The 22687-nt window shown below is 37.1% G+C and overlaps 1 protein-coding gene across 1 annotated transcript in view; it reads left to right on the plus strand.

The window, feature by feature from the left end:
- Positions 1-22687, plus strand: part of ASAP2 (ArfGAP with SH3 domain, ankyrin repeat and PH domain 2) — an 80368-nt gene that overhangs the window by 21629 nt on the left and 36052 nt on the right. Inside the window, exons 2-5 of the mRNA XM_088533526.1 lie at positions 2268-2340; positions 5558-5703; positions 13382-13456; positions 14922-14971. Coding sequence (XP_088389652.1) covers positions 2268-2340; positions 5558-5703; positions 13382-13456; positions 14922-14971 — 344 coding nt within the window. The remainder of the gene's footprint in view (positions 1-2267; positions 2341-5557; positions 5704-13381; positions 13457-14921; positions 14972-22687) is intronic.

Consider the following 22687-nt stretch of genomic DNA (forward strand, 5'->3'; position numbering starts at 1 on the left):
TGTCCTGGCGCAACTCAAAGGCGGGAAGGGGAAGAAGGGAGGAGCCAAAAAAAGCCTACCTTGCCTGCCCAAAAAACATTCATCAAGTAGCAGCCTCGGGTCTGGTGGTTCTGTTGTCCTCAGTCCTGTCTGTGGTTTTCTCTTCCCTGGTCCTCGTTCTCAATCTCTGTGTGAAGCAGCTGCAGACTGGATGGATGCGCAGCCGCTGGAGCGTTGGTGGCCCTGGCTCGTGTTGGTGCTGGCCCCTGGCTGCGCTGTGTCTTAGGCCTCTGCTTTTCTTCTCCCTAATCCCAGAGGAAGCAGGAGTTGGTTGAGAGGTTTTGGCAAGCCGGAGTGATGGCTTTGGTGGGGGAGAGGGAAAAGCTCTTCCCTTCCTTCCACTTGGGCAGACAGTTACGGCAGGCTTTTGGAAGGTGTCTGTCTAGCATCTGTATCTCAGGAGCGTTCGGGAGGGGGTTGTAATCCATTTTATATCATCATCCTTCAAACAAATTTCTTTTTTGAAAAAAAAATACCCTGTAGACATTTTCTCTTTTGTTGTTTTTTCCAGTGTATTTCCAGATCTGAGTTGCAGAGATTAAATAATTTATCAACAGATCTGAGACTCAGCTGGGAACTGAATCTATAACTTTTAACCTTCTGGCCATCCTCCTTCGCTTTTGAAACATTATTTGTAATGCTTATAATGGGTGACTTTCCTTTCCCCTGGTCTCCAAGAGGGTGATAGCCCTCTGATACAGGCTGGGATGAAATTATCGTTCCCCTGCACTCAGCTGATGAGCTGGGTGCTTTTCTGAGGCTGTTCTTGGAGATCACCTCTATACCCAGTGAGGTAGTTTGCTTGGCGTATTTCCCTCCAGGCTGCTGGTCATTGTTCTTTGAGATTGCAATGTCTACAACTTTGCTTTAATGGGTGCAATTCAGATCACTGATCTGGATTTGAATAAAGCTCTGTGTAACTTTTATAGACTTCCTTAGGGATTTTTACCTATTCCAGGACCTCCAGGTAAGGAGGGCTCAGCACTTTTCCCACCAATATATTTCCAATGTGAACGGGAGGTAAAACTTGCACTGGGTACAGTAGTACCTTGACACGGTTAAAGCTGATGTTAAGGCATTTTGTAGCTCTGGTTTCCATGGAATGCTGCCAGGATTTTTCCCATGTATTTGTGGTCTAAGCGAATTCAGTTTAAGAATACTGTCTTAAATATGATTGATAATCTTTGTGCAGTATGTTAAAATAATCAGAAAGCGTCTTAGTAACTACCTTTTACATGTTGCTTGACTGATACAGATGATTAACAGTAAAGCAACAGTAGGTCAGATTCCTTGCTGGTGCAGTTTACTGAAATATTTTGAATGAAAGCTGGATGAATTTGGTGGGTTTTATTCTTTTAGCATATATTGTACTAAGCAGCTCTTGATGTAATATAATCTGTAGTTTTCAGTATTCCTCCATAAAGCTTAAAGACATCACTACCTCTGGAACTCATATTTAACTTTTCTTGCAATTTCTGCCTTCCTCCCCACCCTCTTTTTTAAACTTTGTTTGGATAATTGTAATTCTGCTTCTCTGTACCTGAACAATTTTACATTTTTGGTTTGCCGGTATTTCACTTAAATTTAGTAATGGCTGTTTACTTCCACTTTTTTTTATTTGAATGGAATTGATAATAAGTGTTTGAATATTCTGGACAGGATTTAAACTTGAATTTTTATGTTGTATTGGGGAAAGCTTTTCATAGCAATAAAATGTGTAAAAGACCAAATTGTATTTTTGAGATATGTGGAATCTATTTTGTTCATCACAGCAGTCAGAAAATTCATATGTCTAGGGCTGCAATTAATTAAATTATCCGTGAAAACCAAAATTAAATTCCTTTTTTAGTATTCTTCCTGAGGAAGTGACATTGCTTATTTCTTCAGCAATGTCAAAACACATAATGGATTGAATTTTTTTTTTAAGCTTCTTTAGTAATTTAACATAGGAAAAAGATTGTATAAGTGCTTTCATTTTGGTATTTTAAGCTATCAATAAAACTATGTGCTGGATATAAGGAATGCTTATCATTAGCAAAAGAGGGAAGATTTATCTTTGTGGAGTGGTGGTTGGAATAGGTTATGTGGATGGGGGTGGGAATGACAGACAAATAATTTATTAATTACAGATATAAAATTAAGATAGTTTTATAATTACAGAAGGGTTTCTGAGCACAGACTCACCAGAGTTTGAACCACTGTTTCACATTCTTTCTCTCTTGTTTTAGGCGCTGGATGTCGACCGAACTGTTCTCTATAAAATGAAGAAATCTGTCAAAGCGATAAACATATCTGGTCTGGGTAAGTAGATCATAATTCCTAGCAGTCTATGTTGGCAAAGCTGGTGGATTTGAACAGTGAATCAGAAATAGTTATGTGGGTAACTATGAGAAAAGAACAAATTACATTTTAAATAGCAGCTGCATTACAGTGAGCTCTGGCTTACTGCTACCGATGGGGAAGTCATGCCCTGCTCAGGTCTGGGCCATGAGCTCCTTCCGCCACTCCTGGCTCTTGCCAGCTCCCTAAATGAGATTTTTACCTCACATAAAGCTATTAATCCATCGGTTTTTGTGGAGTTAGATGAGCAGCTGAAGTGGGAAGGCATATGACTGAGAGCTGGCAGCATGGGAGGTGTGAAGTTACCCTTTTTGGCAGCAACTGGAAGTTATGTTGGCTCTGCTGACTTGCGAAGCCCCAGCCTTGCTGGTGACTTCCAGTCATGTTAAGAACTTCATGACAAGAGAAAGTTGATGAGATGCATTTTTTTTCTTCTCATGACAAAAGAAAAAAAAGAGATATTTCTCTGGCAAGGTGGATGAAAATACAAAGAACCATTTCTGTGTGTATTTTTGTTTGCGTTCCTATCTTATAGGGTTTTGAATGTTTATCATTTTTGACAAAATAAACGAAGCTTTTGTTTTTCTGGATGAGTGGCAATGAGAAACAACATTTCATTGGTTTTTGTTCTCATTTTGCAGTTCATAGCAATTAGTGCTAACAAAACCTGTATTATATGCAAAGTAGACAGAGCTGACAAAAGTGTTGGAAAGCCACCAATATTTGACGGAACTTGTGGGCATGTTGGTGTTCAGATAAAAGAAAATATAGCAGGAAGTCTTGTTGTGCTCTAATTCTTACCAGCTTTGTTGAAAGGAAGTTCCTGCTTGCCTGAACTAATGAAACTGTTATCTTTGGAATAGCAGGGCCCAGTTTAAGGTTCAGTTGGAGCTGTGTCATCTTTGACATATTTGTTTGCACTCTTTATTTTCCAGCTCACCCATTTTCTAATTTTTGGGTGCTTGACTGCCTCTTAATCTGTGTTCTTGTTAGAACATGGTAGAAGTTCACTACATTTTCTCTTTGAAATCGCTACCTTGTATTATTTCTAGATTTTACCATGCCTATTCTTGACAATAAAGATTTGAAGGCATCTTTTCCATCACCAGAAATATGACTAACTTAGCCACTTGCCACAGCTTCTGGTTTATTTCCATAAAACGAAACTGTGGCCCTGCACTCCCAAGAACACAGTTACTATTATAGGTTCTTCATGGGCTAGGTGTACCTCATCTGGGTTTTTGTGTGTTTGTATTTAGAAAACACTGAGGATTGGATAATGACCCCCATGTGTATATAATTTAGTTTCTTACCTGCCTCCCCCCAAACAAACCTTGCTCAGATTTTATTTGGATAGACTCCAAACCTCCTGTTGGCAGGAAAAGTTCCAAAATCCACCAGGAAGGGTATGGGGTGGGGTAAAGAGTGTGTGTGTGTGTGGGGGGGGGGTCCATTCAGGTTTGTTAGAAAATACGGGGGAAAAAAAAAAAACTTTCAGAATGATTTCTGGAGCACCAGTTCAATTAATAATATTGCTGTAATAACTAGCATGAATGTTCTGCACAGAGGGTATCTCAGAACTGCCGCTGAACTGCCTTTTTTTTTTTTTTTTTTTTTTTAAAAAAAAACTGCTACATAGATCCAGAAGCAAAGGCCCAGTTTGGGGGGATACTGTGCAGAGGAGAAAGCTCTTGTTTCCTGGAGGAAATAGTGTGGTTCAAGTGCTGATTGCCCCTCTGGCTACAGCTACCGGGAGCAGCCTGTTCACCTTCTCCTCTGGCAGTAGCCACCTCCTTTTGTTCTTGTAGGAGTTATGCCCTAACCTCCACCGCAAACTGTGAGGAAATAAACTCTGCTGGATGCAGAAAGCAGTATGGAAATAATTCATCATAATGAGTAGCTGGAGTGGAGTTGTGTCCTGCCAAAGCCTGTTCTGCGCTGCCTGTGCCAGTTCATCCAAAGCTTGCTCAATTCTGTGTATGTCACACAATAGTGTTAGATATATGGATTATTTGATCTTCTTTAGGCTCTGAATTCAAGCATTCAAGGTAGAAACCTTTAGAATCAATACTGTTTGTGTAACTTCAGTTCTGCTCATACATTATGGCAGTCTTTAATTACATGATATTATACTAATGCTCCATGGGATTTAATCTGATTTGCTGGGGTTAAAAAAAAAAAAGAAAAAAAATTAGAGCTGCTTGAGAAGTCAAGTTCCTAAATGGCTTTCTAACCAAAGTTCGTGGGGGTTGAGAACAGGCAGCTTGTTTGGAAGCGCTCAGCAAATCACAGAAGTACTGAGAAAGGACATTGCAGCATGAATCCTTTGATATCCTGTGATATCAAATGTGTTAATGTTCACAAGCAGGTTTAAAATGAAATTGGATCATTGAACTAACAGATTAATCCTCATGAATCCTCAGGGCTTCTGCTAGTCTCATGTAACGGCCAAAACAGATTCTTTGTTCCCAGTTGTGCACATGGTGGTTTCTAGGGTGAACTTTTTTTCCTGACTTCCTTGAAGCTTTAGAAGTTGGGCACAGCTGGAAGGAAAAGTGGGCAGAATAATGAACATCTTAAGGTTGACTTTCTCAGGTGCTAGGTTGGTGTATCTTGCTCAGGTTTAGCTTAGTCACTAGCTTGGGTTCAGGAAGGATATTTTTTTCTTTCTTCCCCAAATTGAACTGATAGAGACTTTTTTTTTTGGTCTGTCTACGCTGATGAGTGTATCAGTGAATCAGTATCTTCAAGTAGTTAAGTTAATGCTGAGGTCCCTCAGATCTCCATCCTTTGCCCAGGACACATGTGTAATTTGAGAGTTTAAACCACTTAAGTTCATTATAGGAGTTATGTGGTCCCTGATATGGTGCGGAGATGTTGTGGCTCCAGTTTATTTTATAAATAAACTGGGTTTTTGTAAATAAAATGGATTTTGTAAATAAACTGGATTCATCTTAAATTGTCCAATATGTAGGTAGACATATACACAAACTTAGTGAGATAATTCATACTTTCAGTATGTCAAAATCTGAGTAATAATTTATATTGATGAGTGAATGTTGTAAGCAAGAAATTATTGTTTTCTTCCTTTTTTTTTTTTTTTTTTTTTTAAATTCGGTCATAACTTTTGTAATCCCTTATCTACTGACAAAACTTTCATGTTTTGCTCTTTTTAAAGCTCATGTGGAAAATGAAGAACAGTACACACAAGCACTGGAGAAATTTGGAGGCAACTGTGTTTGCAGGGATGACCCAGATTTGGGAACGGCATTTTTAAAATTTTCTGTGTTTACAAAGGAATTAACTGCACTCTTCAAAAATTTGGTAAGAATTACTTAGAGAAAAGCATGTTAAAAATGTAATGCTGCTACAAAGTATAGTACATATAGACTGCTCCCAACTTCTGATTAACTTTATAAACTACAGGACCTCTTCATGTTGAGGGCAACTCGTGTTTTGGTGGCCATTGTTTTTTAGAAAGAAAGTCTTGGTTTAAGGAAATATGTCATGCCTTGGTCCTTCTCCTTTCAAAACTCAAGAAAAAAAGAACCAAACCCCAATCACTTCTGCAGTTCCCACAGCTTTATGCTTCCCACAACAAAGCATTTATAACATATATGCATAAACACACATGCAAAATTGCTTTAAAACTGTAAAATCACAGCTTGATTTACTCTGTGCTCATGTTTCTTCACTTTTTCACACTTTCCACTCATATTTGTCAAGAGGGATCTTAGTGTCCCCGGAAGAGAGAATTTCTTGCTTCTCAGGGAAGAGTCAAGAAAAAAATAGTCAAACATAATCCTTTAGTGACAATAGTGTCCACTAGGGACCAATCCTGCAACCAAAGCTAGGAAGGCTTAAAAGCATTCTTCCAGTGAGCCAAATGGGATGGAGCCAAATGGAAGAACATGAATTTTAATTACGAATGGAGAATTTTCGGCCTTGATTTCACATTAATCAGAGGGCATAAATGCAAAAGATTTTGACTGCATCCTGCTAGCTGAACATTTCCCATGTTTGAGTAAGTCCCGATTTTACTTTCAGCTATAGAACCTTTATACTAGGGATGAGGGAGTGGAGGTGACCCAGTTTCCTATGAGCATTTAAAAGTCCCTGTCTGCTGAAATCAATGGGATGTAGGCACATTAAATGCTTTTGTGAAACTAGACCAAATGTCTGTAGTTTGAAGCCAGCTGGTCGTAATCAGTTCTTTGGGGAATGTTTCCAGCTGATGTGATTTAGGGCAGTGCCATTCACTGTCTGATGCTGTCCCCTGCTTTCAGCCTGTCGTCATATTGATGATGAGAGAGAATCCAACCCTAAATGTATTTATCAGCAATGAAATGTGTTTCATATTGGCTGTATTGATTCATGCAACTGCAGATAAACAAACATTATCTGAGCTTCTGTGTCACAGAGGCAGCCTTGCTCTCTGTGAGTCAGTCAGCCTGAGTAGACTGCCCATATGGGAAGGGGAACAGAATGGGTCTTCTAATTAATACCTTCTGTTGACTAAAACAACTCTCTTATTATATTTAATTGCCAAATGGTGATTTCATTACAGAAATGGATCTGTAAAATGTGATGTCTAGGTGGGTTTAAAAAGCAATCTAGTAAAAGCTGCATCCTTGCTGTGTGTTGTATTTTAAGAAGATACATAGAAGTTTTTTTTATAAAAAAAAAAAAAAAGGCAGGGGCAGTTTTACAAAAAATAAAAAAAAATAAAAAAACCTATTTGTTCTCTTAAAAATAACACTCTCTGGAGAGAGTAACTTTTTTCCACAAATAGGAAAACAAATTAAAGACAAAGTACTTGTCTGTAGGAAGTGTGATGCGCTTGGACCAGTTAGACTAATGAGAATTCTGTTTCATCAGTTGCATCTCTTTATGTAAAGCTCTTTATTTTTGTCTTATCCATGGCAGTTTTTTGTGTGTCTTCTCAAATAAATATTTCTAAATCTTTTTACTGTCTTCTCACTGTCACAGTGACATTCATTTTATATATATACATATATATACATATACACACACACACACACACATATACACATACATATATATACACACACACACATATATACATACACACACGAAATGAATGTCATGGTAGTAGCTGTCTTCTGTTTTTCGCAGGTTGTGGTTCTGGTTTTCTCTGTTTTTGAAGTGTAAAATAGTTTCATATGGACATGAATGTTTTTTTTTTTGTATTTCAATAGCAAAGACCTTCTTTCTTCTTTAATACTGTCTGGCAAGTGAAAAGTTCTTTGTAGAGTTCTACTTTTACTTAATTTGCTTCATATTGCTGAGGTTTGAAGATTTTTGTATTCTATTAATTAGCAAGGGAAAAGTGAAGAAATAGAAGAAGCTAATACTCCCTGGATTTGGTGTCTATTTCAGGAAAATAGTTTTGTCTAAAAAGAAGTATGTTTAAAAATGTAAGTGTTTATTTTGCTTGACAATAATATTTATAAGAAAGATTTTTATGTGTATCAGAGAATTACTAAATCAAATTATGGTTTTATTTAATTTTACCTATTAGAAATTAACACTAATGGGGAAAAAAAAAGGATTGTAACTCTGGCCACTTTGTAAGTCTGTTTAAAAGTTTGCTGATTTAAGTCTTGTTTTTTACGAGATTACAAGGGAGTCGCCTAGCATAAAATGTACTAGTACATGTACTAGTTGGAAATAATTCTGATTTCCTTCCAGTTATGATCATAGTTTTATATAAAGCAAGTCCCATGTATTCTTATGATGTGAAATATGCAACTCTAGATGGTTTAAGCATGGTGGTGGTATGAAAACATCCTTCTCTTCCAGGCTGTCTTCACAACCGAAGCATGTTGTCTGCTTCCCATCGTTTCAAGTGAAGTGTAGACAGGGACAGCACAACCTGCCATTGCTGAAATCCATTCAGAAAGATGCTCTTTTTAATGTAGATCTATCCCTTAGTTGCATAGCGCACTTAATTTCCACAAATTTAAGGAGATTTTAGCTGAAATGAGTGGGGAATGTTCAAGGAAGTGAGAGGACATGTTCAGACTGGAAGAGATGCCAGAGCTATTAACACTGGCAAAGCTTTAGGGCTACTGCCAGCTGTTGCTTTATCACATATTTTGATTTTTGTTTCTAGAAGCCGATATGTTCTGTCAGTGTTTGGCTTGGGTGGCATTTAGAGCTGTAGGTCTAAAGTGCTTCTGCAAAAAGATTTTCCTTAATCTTTCCTTCAGTAAGGTAAAAGCCACTATAAAGTAGTTTTACTTCAACAGGTTTTTAAATTATTTTCTCGCTAGCATATTAAAGGTTTCTGATCTTTTCATGGGCTTACCAAGGCATCAGAGTTTTTAAAGGTTTCATTTTGTTGGAGTCCAATTATTCAACTATAAACTCTTCAAGTTAAAGTTCAAGTCTTGGAGCTGCTTGGGTTTTTATATGTGTGGGGGTGTTTTTTTTTGTTTGTTTTTTTTGTTTTGTTTTTTTTTGTTTGCACTTTCATATGTGCACTTTTAAATAGCATATCTAGCTCAATGTAAAACTAAAAACCAATTTTGAAAAACTCAGATTCTTCAAATTTCAAATGATTTTTTTAAAGCACCCATTCAAGAGGAGAAATAAATTCCTAGGTAGTTCATATGTCACTTGCTTATGATTTTAAATACTCTGTCTTCCTAGCAGATTCAGTGCTAGGTGATAAAGGTGATAAAGGGATGAGTCTTAATATAAGAAATATTAGGACAGGAAAAGCTCAGCACAACATGTTTGCACTTCAAATATTGTTTCTTTTAAGTCCTATTCTTAGGCTGCTTTGCAGAGAAAAAACAAAATCTGTAATTGCCTGTCATCTGTGTCAATACTCCCTAAAAAGAAACTTGATTTGTGAAAATGAAGTAGTTATTTAACACATTCCAGTTTCTTTAGCTGTCATTCTTCTATATATTCTTATCCTTTTTCATTTATTTAAATAAAGTGCTGATAAAAAAAAATGCTGGATTAGAGAAGTGGAATCTGAGGGCTTGGAGGAAGATATTCCATGTGAGAAATCCAGGAGAAATCTAAGAACAGTAATAATTTTAATTTTCTAACCATATGTTCTGCTTCACTTTTCTTAAATATAAGACAAAAAGAGATTTGTTTAAAAGGTAACACAATCATAATTTTTTTTCTTGTCATTGAACTCGCAAAATTTTCTGCCCAGAATTTTCTATCCAGGATAGTGGGTCAGACTTGGTTTTCAGACTAGGACCTTTGCAAACAACAAAAGTTGTTTAGAACAACCCTATTTAAGTGCTTAGGATAAGCTACTAATGTATCTGTGTAAATATATATGTCTGTTGGAGGTTGGAGTCTTGGATGTGAAGTTTTATGATTTAAGTTTTGTGGAGTCTGTTTTTATGGATATTCATGAAAAAAGATTGGCTTAATGCTGAAAAAAATGTAGATGCCAGTTGACTTAGTTATGTCTTTTTAAAGATACATCTTAAATTTTAGAGAGAGGATTGTACAGAATGAAGTATTAAAGTATTGTACAGAGCAATATTTTAAGACAGGGAGAGGAGTCAACAAAAGAATACAAATGGACTGACCTTCATTTTCAACCTTTTAACAAAATTATCTTTGGGTCCTGAAACATTCAAAAGGTCCCAAGAGATTAAATAATCAGGAAGATATGTGAAATTTAATGTAGAGATGAAACTGGACATTGGCAATGAGATACTAAAGCTTATTCTTACAGTAAGATACGAAGGTGCAATAATTGCAACGGGCCTTTTTGTTGTTTGCTTTTCTGAGGTGCTAGTAAAAGCAAGACGTAGTAATTCCTTCTTAGATGGCACAGATTCAGCTCCGTCTGGAACGTTACGGATATTTGTTTGCCAAAAAGATACTGATCCAACTGGGAGAGATTCAGAGGAGAGCAACTCAAATAGTTTGATTTATGAAGAAAGCTTAAAAGAAATGGAGGTGTATGGTTTGGCTCAAAGGTAACTACATGATCGTGGAAGAGGAAAATAATAAATCCCACAGAAATGGGATCTAACTGTGAAAAAAAATCAGATGAAAAGTCCCAGAGAAGGCAATGGAAACCAATCCCGTAGATGTTTTAACCTATGTTAGAAAATGTGCAGTGGGGAGTTCTCCATTTGCAAGGAAGATGGGCTTGGGTAACCTCAGGTGTGTCTCTTCCTTTTCTTTGATAATGCATTCTTAAAAGCACATAGAATTAAAAATGCTTTTCCTGCCATTTGGTGGTTGTTTAGTAAGCAGTGTCCCATTGTGCATTTTCGGCTTGTGAAGTCTCCCACCTGTAGCGTGTGGCATGACATACATGCAGAATCTGCTAATAGCTGGAGGTGTCCTATCATATACTGTTGTGTCTTTGAATGCCAGTACCAAGTAGTTTACTGCAGGCATCAGTATTCCAAACTGTTCTGAAAAAAGGCTACTAAAATAGATAGGAAGGTTAGCAAACCAAGAATATCAACATTTGGCCATATGCACTTAAACTATTTGAAATCTTCTCTCCTTTGCAAATGCTGCCTTGGCTGTAGCCTCTACTCTCTTGTCTGGCAGCTGAACGTCTGCTTATTTTTACATTCTCGCTCCCGACACTTCTTTTTCTCCACCTTTGAGTCTTCTCCAACGTGAGATGTTTTAATTTACTATCCTGTCTCTGTCATCTTACCTTGTTGGAAGCTGTCAGAGGAAGCCTTGAGCCTGCCAAGGCAACAGTGTTGAAAGTGGAATCCAGGTCAAATGATGTTTTTCTTCCTAAATATGTGGAAGTTGCTAATGTTCCTCTGCCACAGAATGCCTTTAATTCCCCAGAAGCATTCCTGCACCTTTGTGCATGTCTCTCTTTAATCTTTTAAGCATGAAATAGTCAATATGTAGAGTCATCTTTGATTTAGTCATATACATTTTAGCTCTCTATGTACACGTGGAGTAGAAGCAACAACATACCAATGCTGCTTCTTGTGCCAAAAGTGAGTTTATATTTTTAGATGGTTTAGCTTAAACCTCTCAAAAAAGAGGAAGAAAAATGTAGGATATATATATTTTTTTTCCATCCTTCTTGCTGATTTGTAGATAGGAGCAAGCATGCTTGGTCTAACTAGGTTAATAATGACAAGTTCATGCATTATATATGTTTGTATTTGTTACAAGTAAGGTGGGAGCGTGGAGAATACAGTAGGTATAAAAGAATACACAGGTAGCGATACAGGAAGGAATTAATTTGAATAGGCAGTCATTCTGCCTGCTTTTGAAAATAACCTACTTTTTTGTTCTAATCTTTTTTCAAAGTCTCTTCAAGGTTAACTAATTGCGGTGAGGAGCACACATTTAGATGCAATGCCTTGAAATTTTGGGAAATAATACAGAACTATTTTGAGAGCTGGTTGATCTGGTTGATATTTAGGTAAATATGTCTATGTTAGTAGTTAAAGGTGCTGTCATTTGCTTTTTTTTTTTTCCCCTAACTTGGTAGGAAAAAAAAAAACCACGTCTTTTCAGCCTGTTGAGAAATGACAATGGCTTAGTCTCAGTTTGTGCCAAATCAGTTGAATTTGAACAATAATTAAACTGATGCTATAAAACATAGATCTTTAGGTTAGTCCTTTTAATAACAGTAATGAAGCAGAATGGAAACCTTGCATAGGTTGTGATCTTAAAACTTTCCTGCTTCTCCTTTTTCTATTGGATAGCATCTCTCGTTAGCTGTGCATGTCTGTAGGGGTGGGAGCATGTTATGTTTTCATCTGTCATTTTCTAAAATTGTTCAATTTTACCTCAGTCTTTTGTTCTGTAGACCTTTCCACCTACCTCTTATATATGCAAGATCAAGATGTTGCTCATTCAGTTTTTATGGGCATTATTTTAAAAACAAACATAGACAGTTTGCAATTCAATAGGACCTTGATTTTTGGGCATTTTTTTGAGGAGGGTAGGAAAGGAAACATGAGTTGTGGTAATGGTTTAATAGAACAGATCGTTTGTATTTTGTAGCCCTTCTCCTGCATTTGTTATTGCTCTCTACTGCAATCTCTTTGGATTGTTACAGTTCAAACTCTGCCTAGACACATGGCCCTAATCATAAAGGGTGGAAAGGAAGCCTTTCAATTGCTGGTACCTGCTGCTTCATGTCTTATTCCTACTGTCTTTCTTCAGTCACCTTCCTTGTGAAAATATTACAGTACCGATACTCAGTCTAGAACTATGATTATTTTACTCTTTGCTTCTCTTGAATAAAGCTTGCTTTCTTCTCAGATTGCTTGCCAACTCTTAAATTCCAGGATGTCATAAAATACTTACCTCAAAGTTTGTATGGAAAGATAAATGAAAACAGATATATTTCTTTCTAAGATATGCAAAATACCCAAACGGTTTGGCCACTATCTAGCTTTTCAGTAGCCAGAGATGATCTTCTTTATAGTGGACTGTAATTTATTATTCCCAGTATCCCCATAATTGGTAATAGAGCTTCTATCAAGCTCTGTAAGAGCTAAGATGCTCTGTAGTGAGAGCCACAGACAGGTTTTATCAAAAAGGTCTGAAAAGGCAGGAAAATAAACAAGATTAAATTAAAATATGTTAATGGAACTTAAATATATGAATACAGACAAATGATATCATTGTTTTCATATAATCTAAACAGAGTGAAATCAGGCCATGTAAAAATTAACCACCTTATTTTGCAGTCACAGTTGGATGAGATAGCAGCAATAATTCTGCTGGTTTCCTGCTGGTATGGCTTATAATGTTTCCTGAGCAAGCTTAATTAGCTCACATTATCTCTGTCTGATTACAGGCTCTACTGAGAAATATATTCATAAAGCACTATTAGGAAAGTAATATACAATAGTTCTTCTGAAACTTTTTTAAATTTGTGAATTGAGACTGCCTGCTCGTTCTTCATTAAAATTTACTCATATTTTAATAATTTTATAATATAAGATTATTTCTTTGATTAGTAATTTAATATTTTGATGTGTTTTTGTCATAGATTCAAAATATGAACAACATAATCACTTTTCCACTGGACAGTTTGCTGAAAGGAGATCTGAAAGGAGTAAAAGGGGTATGATTATCTTCTTATTTTTTATATAAAATTATTGTCGGTGTTATAAATGCGTTTAGCTAATGCATTTTATTTGAGGGAAAGCATTATATAGTAAAGTAATAAATTAGCTTGAGGAAGAGGGAAGTTCTGTGTCTGTGTCTGTGTGTGTGTGTGTGTGTGTACTGAGTCACCCCTTCTCTTTGTGGTTTTAAATACAGGATACTTCGGGCTATGTATACAAAACAACACTTGAAAGGTTAAAAAGTAATGCTGAGGTGTAAAACATATTCAAAGAAAGAGATTTAAGAATTCACTAGTTTAAGGAGATTACTGCTTCATTTTATTTAAAAGATTTTTATTATATTTTATTATAAATATAAAGAATTCTAAACTTGAGGGAAACTAGAGATTATTAGGAAGGACACATTAGGCTCAGTAAGTATAGGAATTTTCTTCACAATGCTGAAATGTGTGTGGGCCCTAAGAATATTTCCTGTTCCAAATAATAACAACATAGAACAAAGATGATAATATGTTTATAATAATTTTCAAAGCCTATAGCCAACAAATGGTCCTTACTGGCTTGTACTTTGCTTAGTATGGAACAAACAGGAAGCAACTGGCAGCTATTGTTCTAGGACACTGAAGGAAGAAGAAGTGCAGACTAACAAACTAAAATGAACTAAAAATAAATGGTCTGAATAAGTTCCTGGAAAATGAAGAGCTTATTAACAGGAGAGGCCTGGCCACTTTTTATCTTTCCATTGCTCACCATGTTTCACTCCTCTTGGTCTTTTTTCCTATGTCAAAATAAATGCCCTCATTACAATAAAGTGTTGCCCTGTGTGATTCCTGGCTAGAATAGATAATCAAGTGCTGCTTTAGTCAGCTTAGTTGTTACTGAATGAACTCGTTTAAATTATTTTATCTTTTATTTTATCTTTTTTCTTTTTCTTTGGAAAGCAAAACTAAGAGAATTTGGCCAATAACTCTAGGAGAATTCTGAATGACATAAGTTGTTTGGACGTAAGGACCACTGCAGTTCCCTTTAAGCCTGTAAGATAAGTAGTAGCTGACTCCTTTTGGTTGAAGAACTGATTCCTTTAGCTACGGTGGGATGGATCAAGTCCTTACACAAGGTTATACAGCAGCCTCAGGACAGAGGTTTTCCAGAGCTGGAATGAAATAAAAACAGATGATTTTATTAACTGCGCAGTGTACACTTGGTATGAACACATGGTTACACCGTGTGACACACAACAGTGAAATGAAGCTGTGCCATCCTCGAAATGCTTTTTAAAATATAATTTTATTACTTCTGTTTTTAACATGGCTTTTTCTGTGTGCAAGATTGCTTTTAGACAGTTGTTGGGTCGGCTGTTCTTTGTTTTGTCAGGTACTGCAGATGGCCAAGGTGCACCTTAGTCTTTAGAGCTACTGTTCTTCTCAGTGACTATTTTTTTTTTTCTCTCTGTCCTGACAGGACTTGAAAAAACCCTTTGATAAAGCTTGGAAGGACTATGAAACGAAAGTGTATGTATCTTTTAAATATTTTTAAAAGGAAAGTGTAATTTGAAATCTAGAGATGGACATTATTTAATATTAAGGGAGTTTCTGCCTGAGATGAAGAGTTGTTTTTTGTTTATTTTTATATTATTATTTTGAAATTAAAGCTGTATAAAATACAAGTGGATACGCATACTCGTTTTGAATTTTGTGCTCCATAATGTATAACTTATTTCACAATAAGTGAAAGTGTGCTATGGCAATGATGGTTAGTATATCTGGTAGAGCTTTTGGGTTAATGAAGTTCCAAGTAGTGAGCAGAATCACCTTATTCTTCCATTTCAGTTGAGGAAGTTGTCCCTTAATTGGAAATAAATATTTTTCATTTTTAAATCTTCTGTATTGCTACCCTGTAGTGTTGGTGTCTTTCTAGAGACTAATCTTTGTGAAAATGCACTTGTTTCTTTGCCTTCCTCTCCTTTCGGGGGGCAGTGATGGATAACTGAACCTCTCCACTCTTTGTTTTAGTCCTTAGCTACTCAAAGTGCAGTAACATGGAATGTTCTTGATGTCCTTTGCACTTCTCTCTGTTCTTGTTTTTTTGTTTTCTTTTTACTTCTCTACTTCAGAGACCCTTTCATTGTAATTAGCTAGTTTAATAAAGGAAAGCTCCTTCAGTTGAGAGAACACAGAAGAAATTATATGCATTATGTCTTGGTGTTTTCAAGAGCCTTAACAAACACTTACCAGGTGTATGCAAATCAAGATTTCATTTTATATTTGCTAGTCTAGAACACTTGTAATAACTCCATAAAGCTCTGCTTCTAGTGCAGTTTTATCAGACTATGTTTAGCCTTTTGCACATAGCAATGTGGTGATAAAGCCATTGGGAGCAAATTTGTTCAGTGATGTGGATCCAAAACGGCATGTAATTCCTAAACAATTCATCACCAAAAACCTTTGTGAAACGCACTTAATATTTGCCTCCTGTTTAAAGATACAAATGTTTTCTACATTTTTATGCCAAGGTTGGATGCTCTCTCATGATGTATTTTGTTCTAGGAGTGAGTGGTTATCTATATAATTCTTGTCAACCATGTCTCATGTTGTGCATCTTATTCTAAGATGCTTGTGTGAACATGCCCGTTTAATGATTAAAAAAAGAAAAAGGCCCTAAAATTAGTTAACCCAAAAAACATATCTGTGCACTAAATCACTTGGAGACTTATGAGGTACCAAAATGAATTGTGCTTGATCATAGGTGCCAAACTTTGCTGATTTATTTGATTCATCTAGTTGGATGTAAAACTCTGCAGATGAAAACTAATCAGATGCCTCCACACAGTCAGTAGTCTCTGAAGTAGAATTTAATTAGCAGCTTTCATTCTTTATTCCAGTATTACGAGGACCGTGACAATCAGTTAAGTTTTGTGTCAGGTATGTGGCATCTTTCATCTTCTGAGATCACTGTGTATCAGACCATTTCTGATGATACACGTCCAGAAGAATCACATGATATGACACTGCTTAGCATAAATAACTTACAGATCTCCAGCTAACTAGACAGCCTAAGAATCTATCACCATTTTTTTTTAATTAGTAGCACAAAGACCTAATGATTCTCTGCAGTGTTTAGTGTTCTTAATGCCAGTGAGCAGCGCCGTTTGGTGTCATGCCAGATATCACCTGTTGAAGTAATTAGAGATTCTAAGTCTTGCTGATGCCAGTAGTTAATCTCTGAGAGCAGGCCATAAAGAACAGGACTGTAATTTAGTACTGTTGTCTACCTGTGCTGGATTACTCTATGTAGAAGCCTGATTGCTTATGTGTAACGCATTGCATAGTGATATTCCAGAATGTTTATCTGGAGGATTTAAAATAAATACATTTGCAGGACTCTTCGGGGACATAAACCAAGAATGCTCCTTTCCAGCTGAATTCTCTGAAGCTTTTGGAGTTTTGATGAAATATTCACCAAGATTAGTTGGTTGGGGTAATGTAGATCCTGAGTTCAATCATAGTAGGTAGTCTGTTTCAGAGACAGATACTCCCAAAATATGAGCATATGAGAAGGAAAAAGGCTAAAATAAATGTATTTGAATCTGTTTATTTTGGGATCCTCACTTAAGCTTAAGAGCAGCAGACAACTGGAGGAGCTGTCTCATTCAGCACATGAAAATGTGTGGTTTTGTTTTTTTTTTTTCTCTCTGTGGGACTGAATCCAATGCTGTTTACATCAGACCATGCATTTTTCTTCTCCTTTCAAACAATACTCTTTTAAAAACCTGCTTTCTGACTTAGTTTTCAAATAGGACAGGTTGCTTTTTGCATTGTAAGGAGATAGTGCTTTCCATGTTACCTCTCTCGTCTCTGTAGGTTTGTTTAATGAATGAAGCACATCTCCTTGACAGTGCTTGCTTGTAAACCACTTTTCTTAGATTACTCAGCATGTAAAAAGCGAAAGCAACAGAAATTCACCAAGGAATTCCTTCTTTCTGTAATATTTCCAGGGAGTGGCCTGAGATACTTGCTGTGTGCTCTAGTCTTTCCAAACAGATAGATGAAAGCTCCACACCAGTATTTTAGAGTTTAAAGCACTTTGTCTACCCTGTTACACTCCTTCACTTTGATCAAGACCAAAGGATCATCTGCGTCAGGCTTGGTGTAAGCAGAATGCGACGTACAGCCAAATTGCTTGATACAAAGGCCTTTCTCCTCTCCATGCCGCTCCTTCCCCTCCAAAAAGATAGAAATTACTTATTGTGGTTTAAATCTGGCAGTTAGGACATACTCTTTTTCAATGCAATCTGCAAAGAGGAGACCGGTATTTTCTTGTGGCTCTCCTGCCTGCCTTGTTTGGTGATCCCATTGCCTTCCTCACTCTGTTACCTTAGATGACTGCATGTTCACACTGTATGCATTCCCAAGTAGGTGTGCTTAGTTACCTGTCTTTTCCAGTGATTCCTCTTCTAATATGTGAATCTCTGTCTTCCCCTGCCCCCCTTTTCTTTTTGCTTGGGTTAATAAACAACTCAAGTCTTCTAGTCTGTTCTTTGTTAGCATGTATGTTTGCTCAAAACATAACCTGTTGACTGCATTTCCTAGTCATCTATGACACTAAGCACCAAATACCAAAGGGGTATTTTTATAGTCTCTGGAGGTATGTATGCTCTGGAATAAATACAGCCTATTCCCTGAATATCTCATCTCTTGCTTGCAGTTTCATTATGGTCTGTCAGGTTTTAATATATCCAAATAGGACTTGTCTAAAAAGAAACTCAGTTAATTCCAAGATTGCATTTGTTTTGCCTTTCTACTGTAGCAATTTCAGAACTGCTTGGAGCTCTATGTGTGTGTTTTAAATGTGTGCATCTCCAATGTTATTTGGGATAGTAAAGTTGAGATCTAATCTTAGACTCTTGGACCACCATCCATAGTTGCCACTTCTTCTGGTAACTTTTTCTTCTTGCAGATACGTAACTCCTCGGGTATTTTCCTCAAAACACTGTGTTAGTCACCAGTATCTTATAAGTGGATGTTTATATCCTATAAATCTGCAGAGGGCTCTTACATCAGAGGTGTGTTTGCAGTTCCTTGTTCTTCCAGAGTGCTGGTGTTCAAAGCTGTGCCTCGGCCTTCCTTCTGCACTTCTTTGCATCGCCTCACCTGATGTAACTAAGAGAAGTTGGGTCATTTTTCCTTTGTAACTTGGGACTGTTCTGAAATAAGGGAGTAAGAGGAGAAAATAACCTGTCTTTGCCAGACCACCTCCATCAAAGACAGGGATATCCTGAGAATTCGAGAATGATTCATCTTTCCTCACCATCAGCCATGAGCATGTTTCAGGTATAACTTTGAAGATTGTAACTAATCCAAAACTTTTGTGACATTTTAACCAGTCCGTTTCTGTTAGGATCTCTGTTGGAGCCTCTCTTTCCCCAGTAAGAGCTGGGAACACATCCGTGTGAATAATCTCCATATGCCCTGTGCTAATACGTATTATGCTGATGCTTAATGAAGACTAAATACTTCCTGAAAATTGTCCACCTTTTGCTGGGAAGGATGGTTCTCTCTCCTCCTTTGCCTTGCTCCTTGTGAAGTGAAGCCTGTTGCTTACACTTGAGTGGGGGGGATGAGTTGTTTGAGTGAGTTTATGGGATTACAAGACCAAGAAGTAGGTGGAGGTGCATTGCACCACTGCGCCGAAAAACAGCTGCTTGCAGTGTGTCCTTAGGGACTCGTTTCTGAACCGTTGGACCTGTGTGGGGAAAATGATGAAATTCTTAGTACGCTCTTCTGTAAAGATAGCAACATAGGTATGTGATTAAACAATGATGCTCCCAATTTGGTAAAATAATTTTTAAGTCAATATTTAAAGATGATATCTGAAAATTTTTGCAGGCTTTTCTCAAATCGCTTTCTCAGAGCTCTAACCTTTATCAGTAGGCCATTGGATAATTGTGCCATATTTCTTTTTAGAGCACATAGAGTAATAGTAAGCGGAGGTCAAATAAGCCTGAAAGTAGTGACACAGAATGAAAATGCCAAGCCATGTAACTTAATATTGATCCTGTGATTTCATACTAAGTATTTTTAGTTTGAAAGAGATTGCCTATGATTTAAATGGAGAAAGAAAGAAAAAAAAAAAAAAAGCTTTGAATGAATCTGGTAACATTGGGAATGAAATACTGGAAATACATGGGCAATTTTCCTTTCACTTCCTTCTTCTCCCCTACCCCAGTGTACAATGAGTGAAAGGTGAAGATGCTTTTTCTTTTCAGGATTCATATGACAGGAGAGAGAGAGTAGTGATCTACTGTCAGCTTTGACAAGTAGAAAATGAAGGGTCATAAGCTCTTTCACTGGAAGACTAGTCTGTCGAAGCTGATTTTGGAAAGTCACATGGAAAAAGAAGACTGGATGAAACCTGGAATGAAAATGTATAATACTGGTTTATCAAACAAAATAGCCCATGGAAGCACTCTGTTTTTCACAATCTTCCCTGCTTTAAATCTGTGCCTTTCTGGTCCTAACCCCAGTCTGTGTAACTCGTCACATACAGATCCTGATTAATCTGTCTTACTGCTTTGAAATATAAATTAAAATGTACATTGAAAGTCAGTAAGGACATGTTGCTTCTCAAATTGGAGCTTTAAAATACTGATACAGAGAAAAACGAGTGGACAAGCCTGTTTTATAACTAACCTAATTTTGTTATCATTCTTCATTCTATATTTCAACTTTCCTTATCTATTACATAGATCTGAACTCACTGTACATTAGTCATATGCAGCTGCATTGTAAATGGATTGAAGGGTGCTTAGATTTTAATCTTAGTCAGCAATGTTTGTATCTGGAGTGTGTGCTGATTCAAAATCATCGGCTTTACCAAGCATGGTCTTCTTTGCTTTATTTTTTTTTCCTTGCTTCTTTTTAAATTTTTTTCTCTTATTTTGTAATTAATTTTGTTTAATTGCTCTGCCTGGAAAACCCGAACCCCCCATTATTTTGAAATCCCCCGGTGCCTTCACTAGAAGGTTTTGCTCAGTGTCATAGTGGAAATTCCCTCTGCCTCTTGGCACTTTGTGCTGCTGATCCTGAGTTGACCCTTTTGATTTGATAGGAAACATGAGCGTATTTTGGCACTAGATTTGCATGGAACACTGCTTTACATGGACTCTTTGCTTCCCTAGAAACCAAGTGCCTTTATAGTACTGATGAGATAGGAGGGAGCATGTTGTTGTAGTGAAAGAAAGAATAAATTGTGGATTGCAAAAGTGAGAGCATATTTAGAGACAAGAAGTATAAACGTAAGAAAATGCAAGCCTTAAATACAGCAACACCAAGCTCTGGTGCTTGTCGCTGAGATTTTTCTTTTAAAGCATTTCCAAAACTGTGGAAGCCACAGGACCAATTGCAAAACACTCTGCTTCCAAACTGCTGCCTTTTAGGTGCTGCCTTGTCTCTGAGTTTATTTCCAGATCCAGCTTTGCCTTTACACAGCAAAATTTCCAGCTGCTACAAAATGTAAATGAAGCTCCAGCAAATCGCTTTGAGGATGCTGTATTTCTCTAATTAGTAGATTCATGTCACTGTGCTTTGGTTTTCTTTAACTACCTGACACCTGGGAGAATATGAGTTCCCTATGAAGAGCAGAAGGGCTGCCTCCATTCAAGTTTATTTTTTTTCTTTAAAAATGAATTCAGTATCTGGAAACAACATCTATTTAATATTGTATTTATCATTCTACATCATAAATTGTCCAGTTCTTTGGCTGGCAGCATGAGTTATCTTTCGGTTTAACTAGCATTTAGAGATACCTAATGACAGGTTAATAAGCTCTTCTAATTTTAGAAATAGTTATGTCATGCTATTTTCAAGTATTATTTTCTATAAACAATAAAAATATCTGTAGTTGATAGCTCTTAGCTTTGATCCACATTTCAGTGAATTCTGTGGCCTCATGGACTCTTGTTCCATTAACATGGAAACTAAACCATTGTGGACCTTTGGTTTGAGGTTTTTAGAGCTATTAAGTTTATATAAATTCTCTCAAAAGAGAGCTGCATATTTGCCATTCTTTGTGAATCTTTTTATGTTGGTATAGCTTGGTTCACAGCTGATGTCTGGTTAATTCTTTTGTTTGGTCTCTGACCTCTGGGGCTACAAAATGGCATAGGTGACTCTGAGAGGAGGAGGATGTAGAGGCTTTTGGTTTCTCTTTTATGGAAACCCTGAGAGCATTCTGGAAGATGTTTTCCCTTTGCTGCTCGAGGTGTAGGAGTAGACACATCCTGCTTCTTGAGGTGTATGAGTGCAGAAGAGACTGTTGGCCTGAAGTGCTCAGAACATACAAGACGTTTTCCCACATGCTGTTAGGGGAAAGTTAATATCAGATGAAGAGGGCACTTGAGCTGCATCATCTCTACAAAGAGGTAGCCAAGAGACACTTGACTGTCCGTGAGGAGGTACAACACAGTGTCTTCTCTGCTCCTCTGGCTCACTTCCTCTACCCCATCCTAATGAAGCTTCCTCTTGTTTCAGAGCAGTATCCGATTGGCCTCAGAAGTTCTTGTAGCAACCTTTCGCTTCTAGGACATACAAATGACAAATTAGAAAGCTTTCTCCATAAAGTAAACACTCAGAGACACCCTCATTTATTTTCTTTTATTAGCATCTTATTTCATATAAAGCCTGTTATTTGCATAATATAATTACACTACTCCTTTTAGGACTAACATGAAAAATACCTCAGACAAATTCATGGAAGTGTGCAGGGGAGATACACTGCATGGTAGGCTTTAGTTATTCATTTATATTCTGCAGGAGAACCTGTTTCGTTCAGAACTCTTGGAAAACGTTCCTGGAAACTTTGAGGGAACGAGGACAGCTGGTCTAGCAGCCTTTGAAGTCAGCACCGCAGCCGGCTGGCCAGCATTCCCAGTGCCAACTGGCTCAGCACAAGCAGAGATGGCAACTGTGATTCTGGCTTAGGAAAACCCTGTATATATAGAAGATGACTTGCTGACAGACAAGACTTAATAAATCTGGTGACATAATTGAACTTTGTTAGCCAGTGTTTGGTCAGGTGGTCATAATGTGTTAACTTCAATAAAAAACAGAATAGCAAGAGGATTGTTTTGTTTCTGGATTTGTTTTTCTTCAGCACAAGAACTTAGTATCTTCCTCCCATTGAGTACCTTTGTTGATAGTATCTGTCAGGAAATTATTTTAACAGATGAT

The sequence above is a fragment of the Tinamus guttatus genome, unplaced genomic scaffold (genome assembly GCF_059628265.1).
Source record: "Tinamus guttatus ecotype Peru unplaced genomic scaffold, ASM5962826v1 Tinamus_guttatus_pri_ptg000508l, whole genome shotgun sequence".
Classification (NCBI taxonomy): domain Eukaryota; kingdom Metazoa; phylum Chordata; class Aves; order Tinamiformes; family Tinamidae; genus Tinamus; species Tinamus guttatus.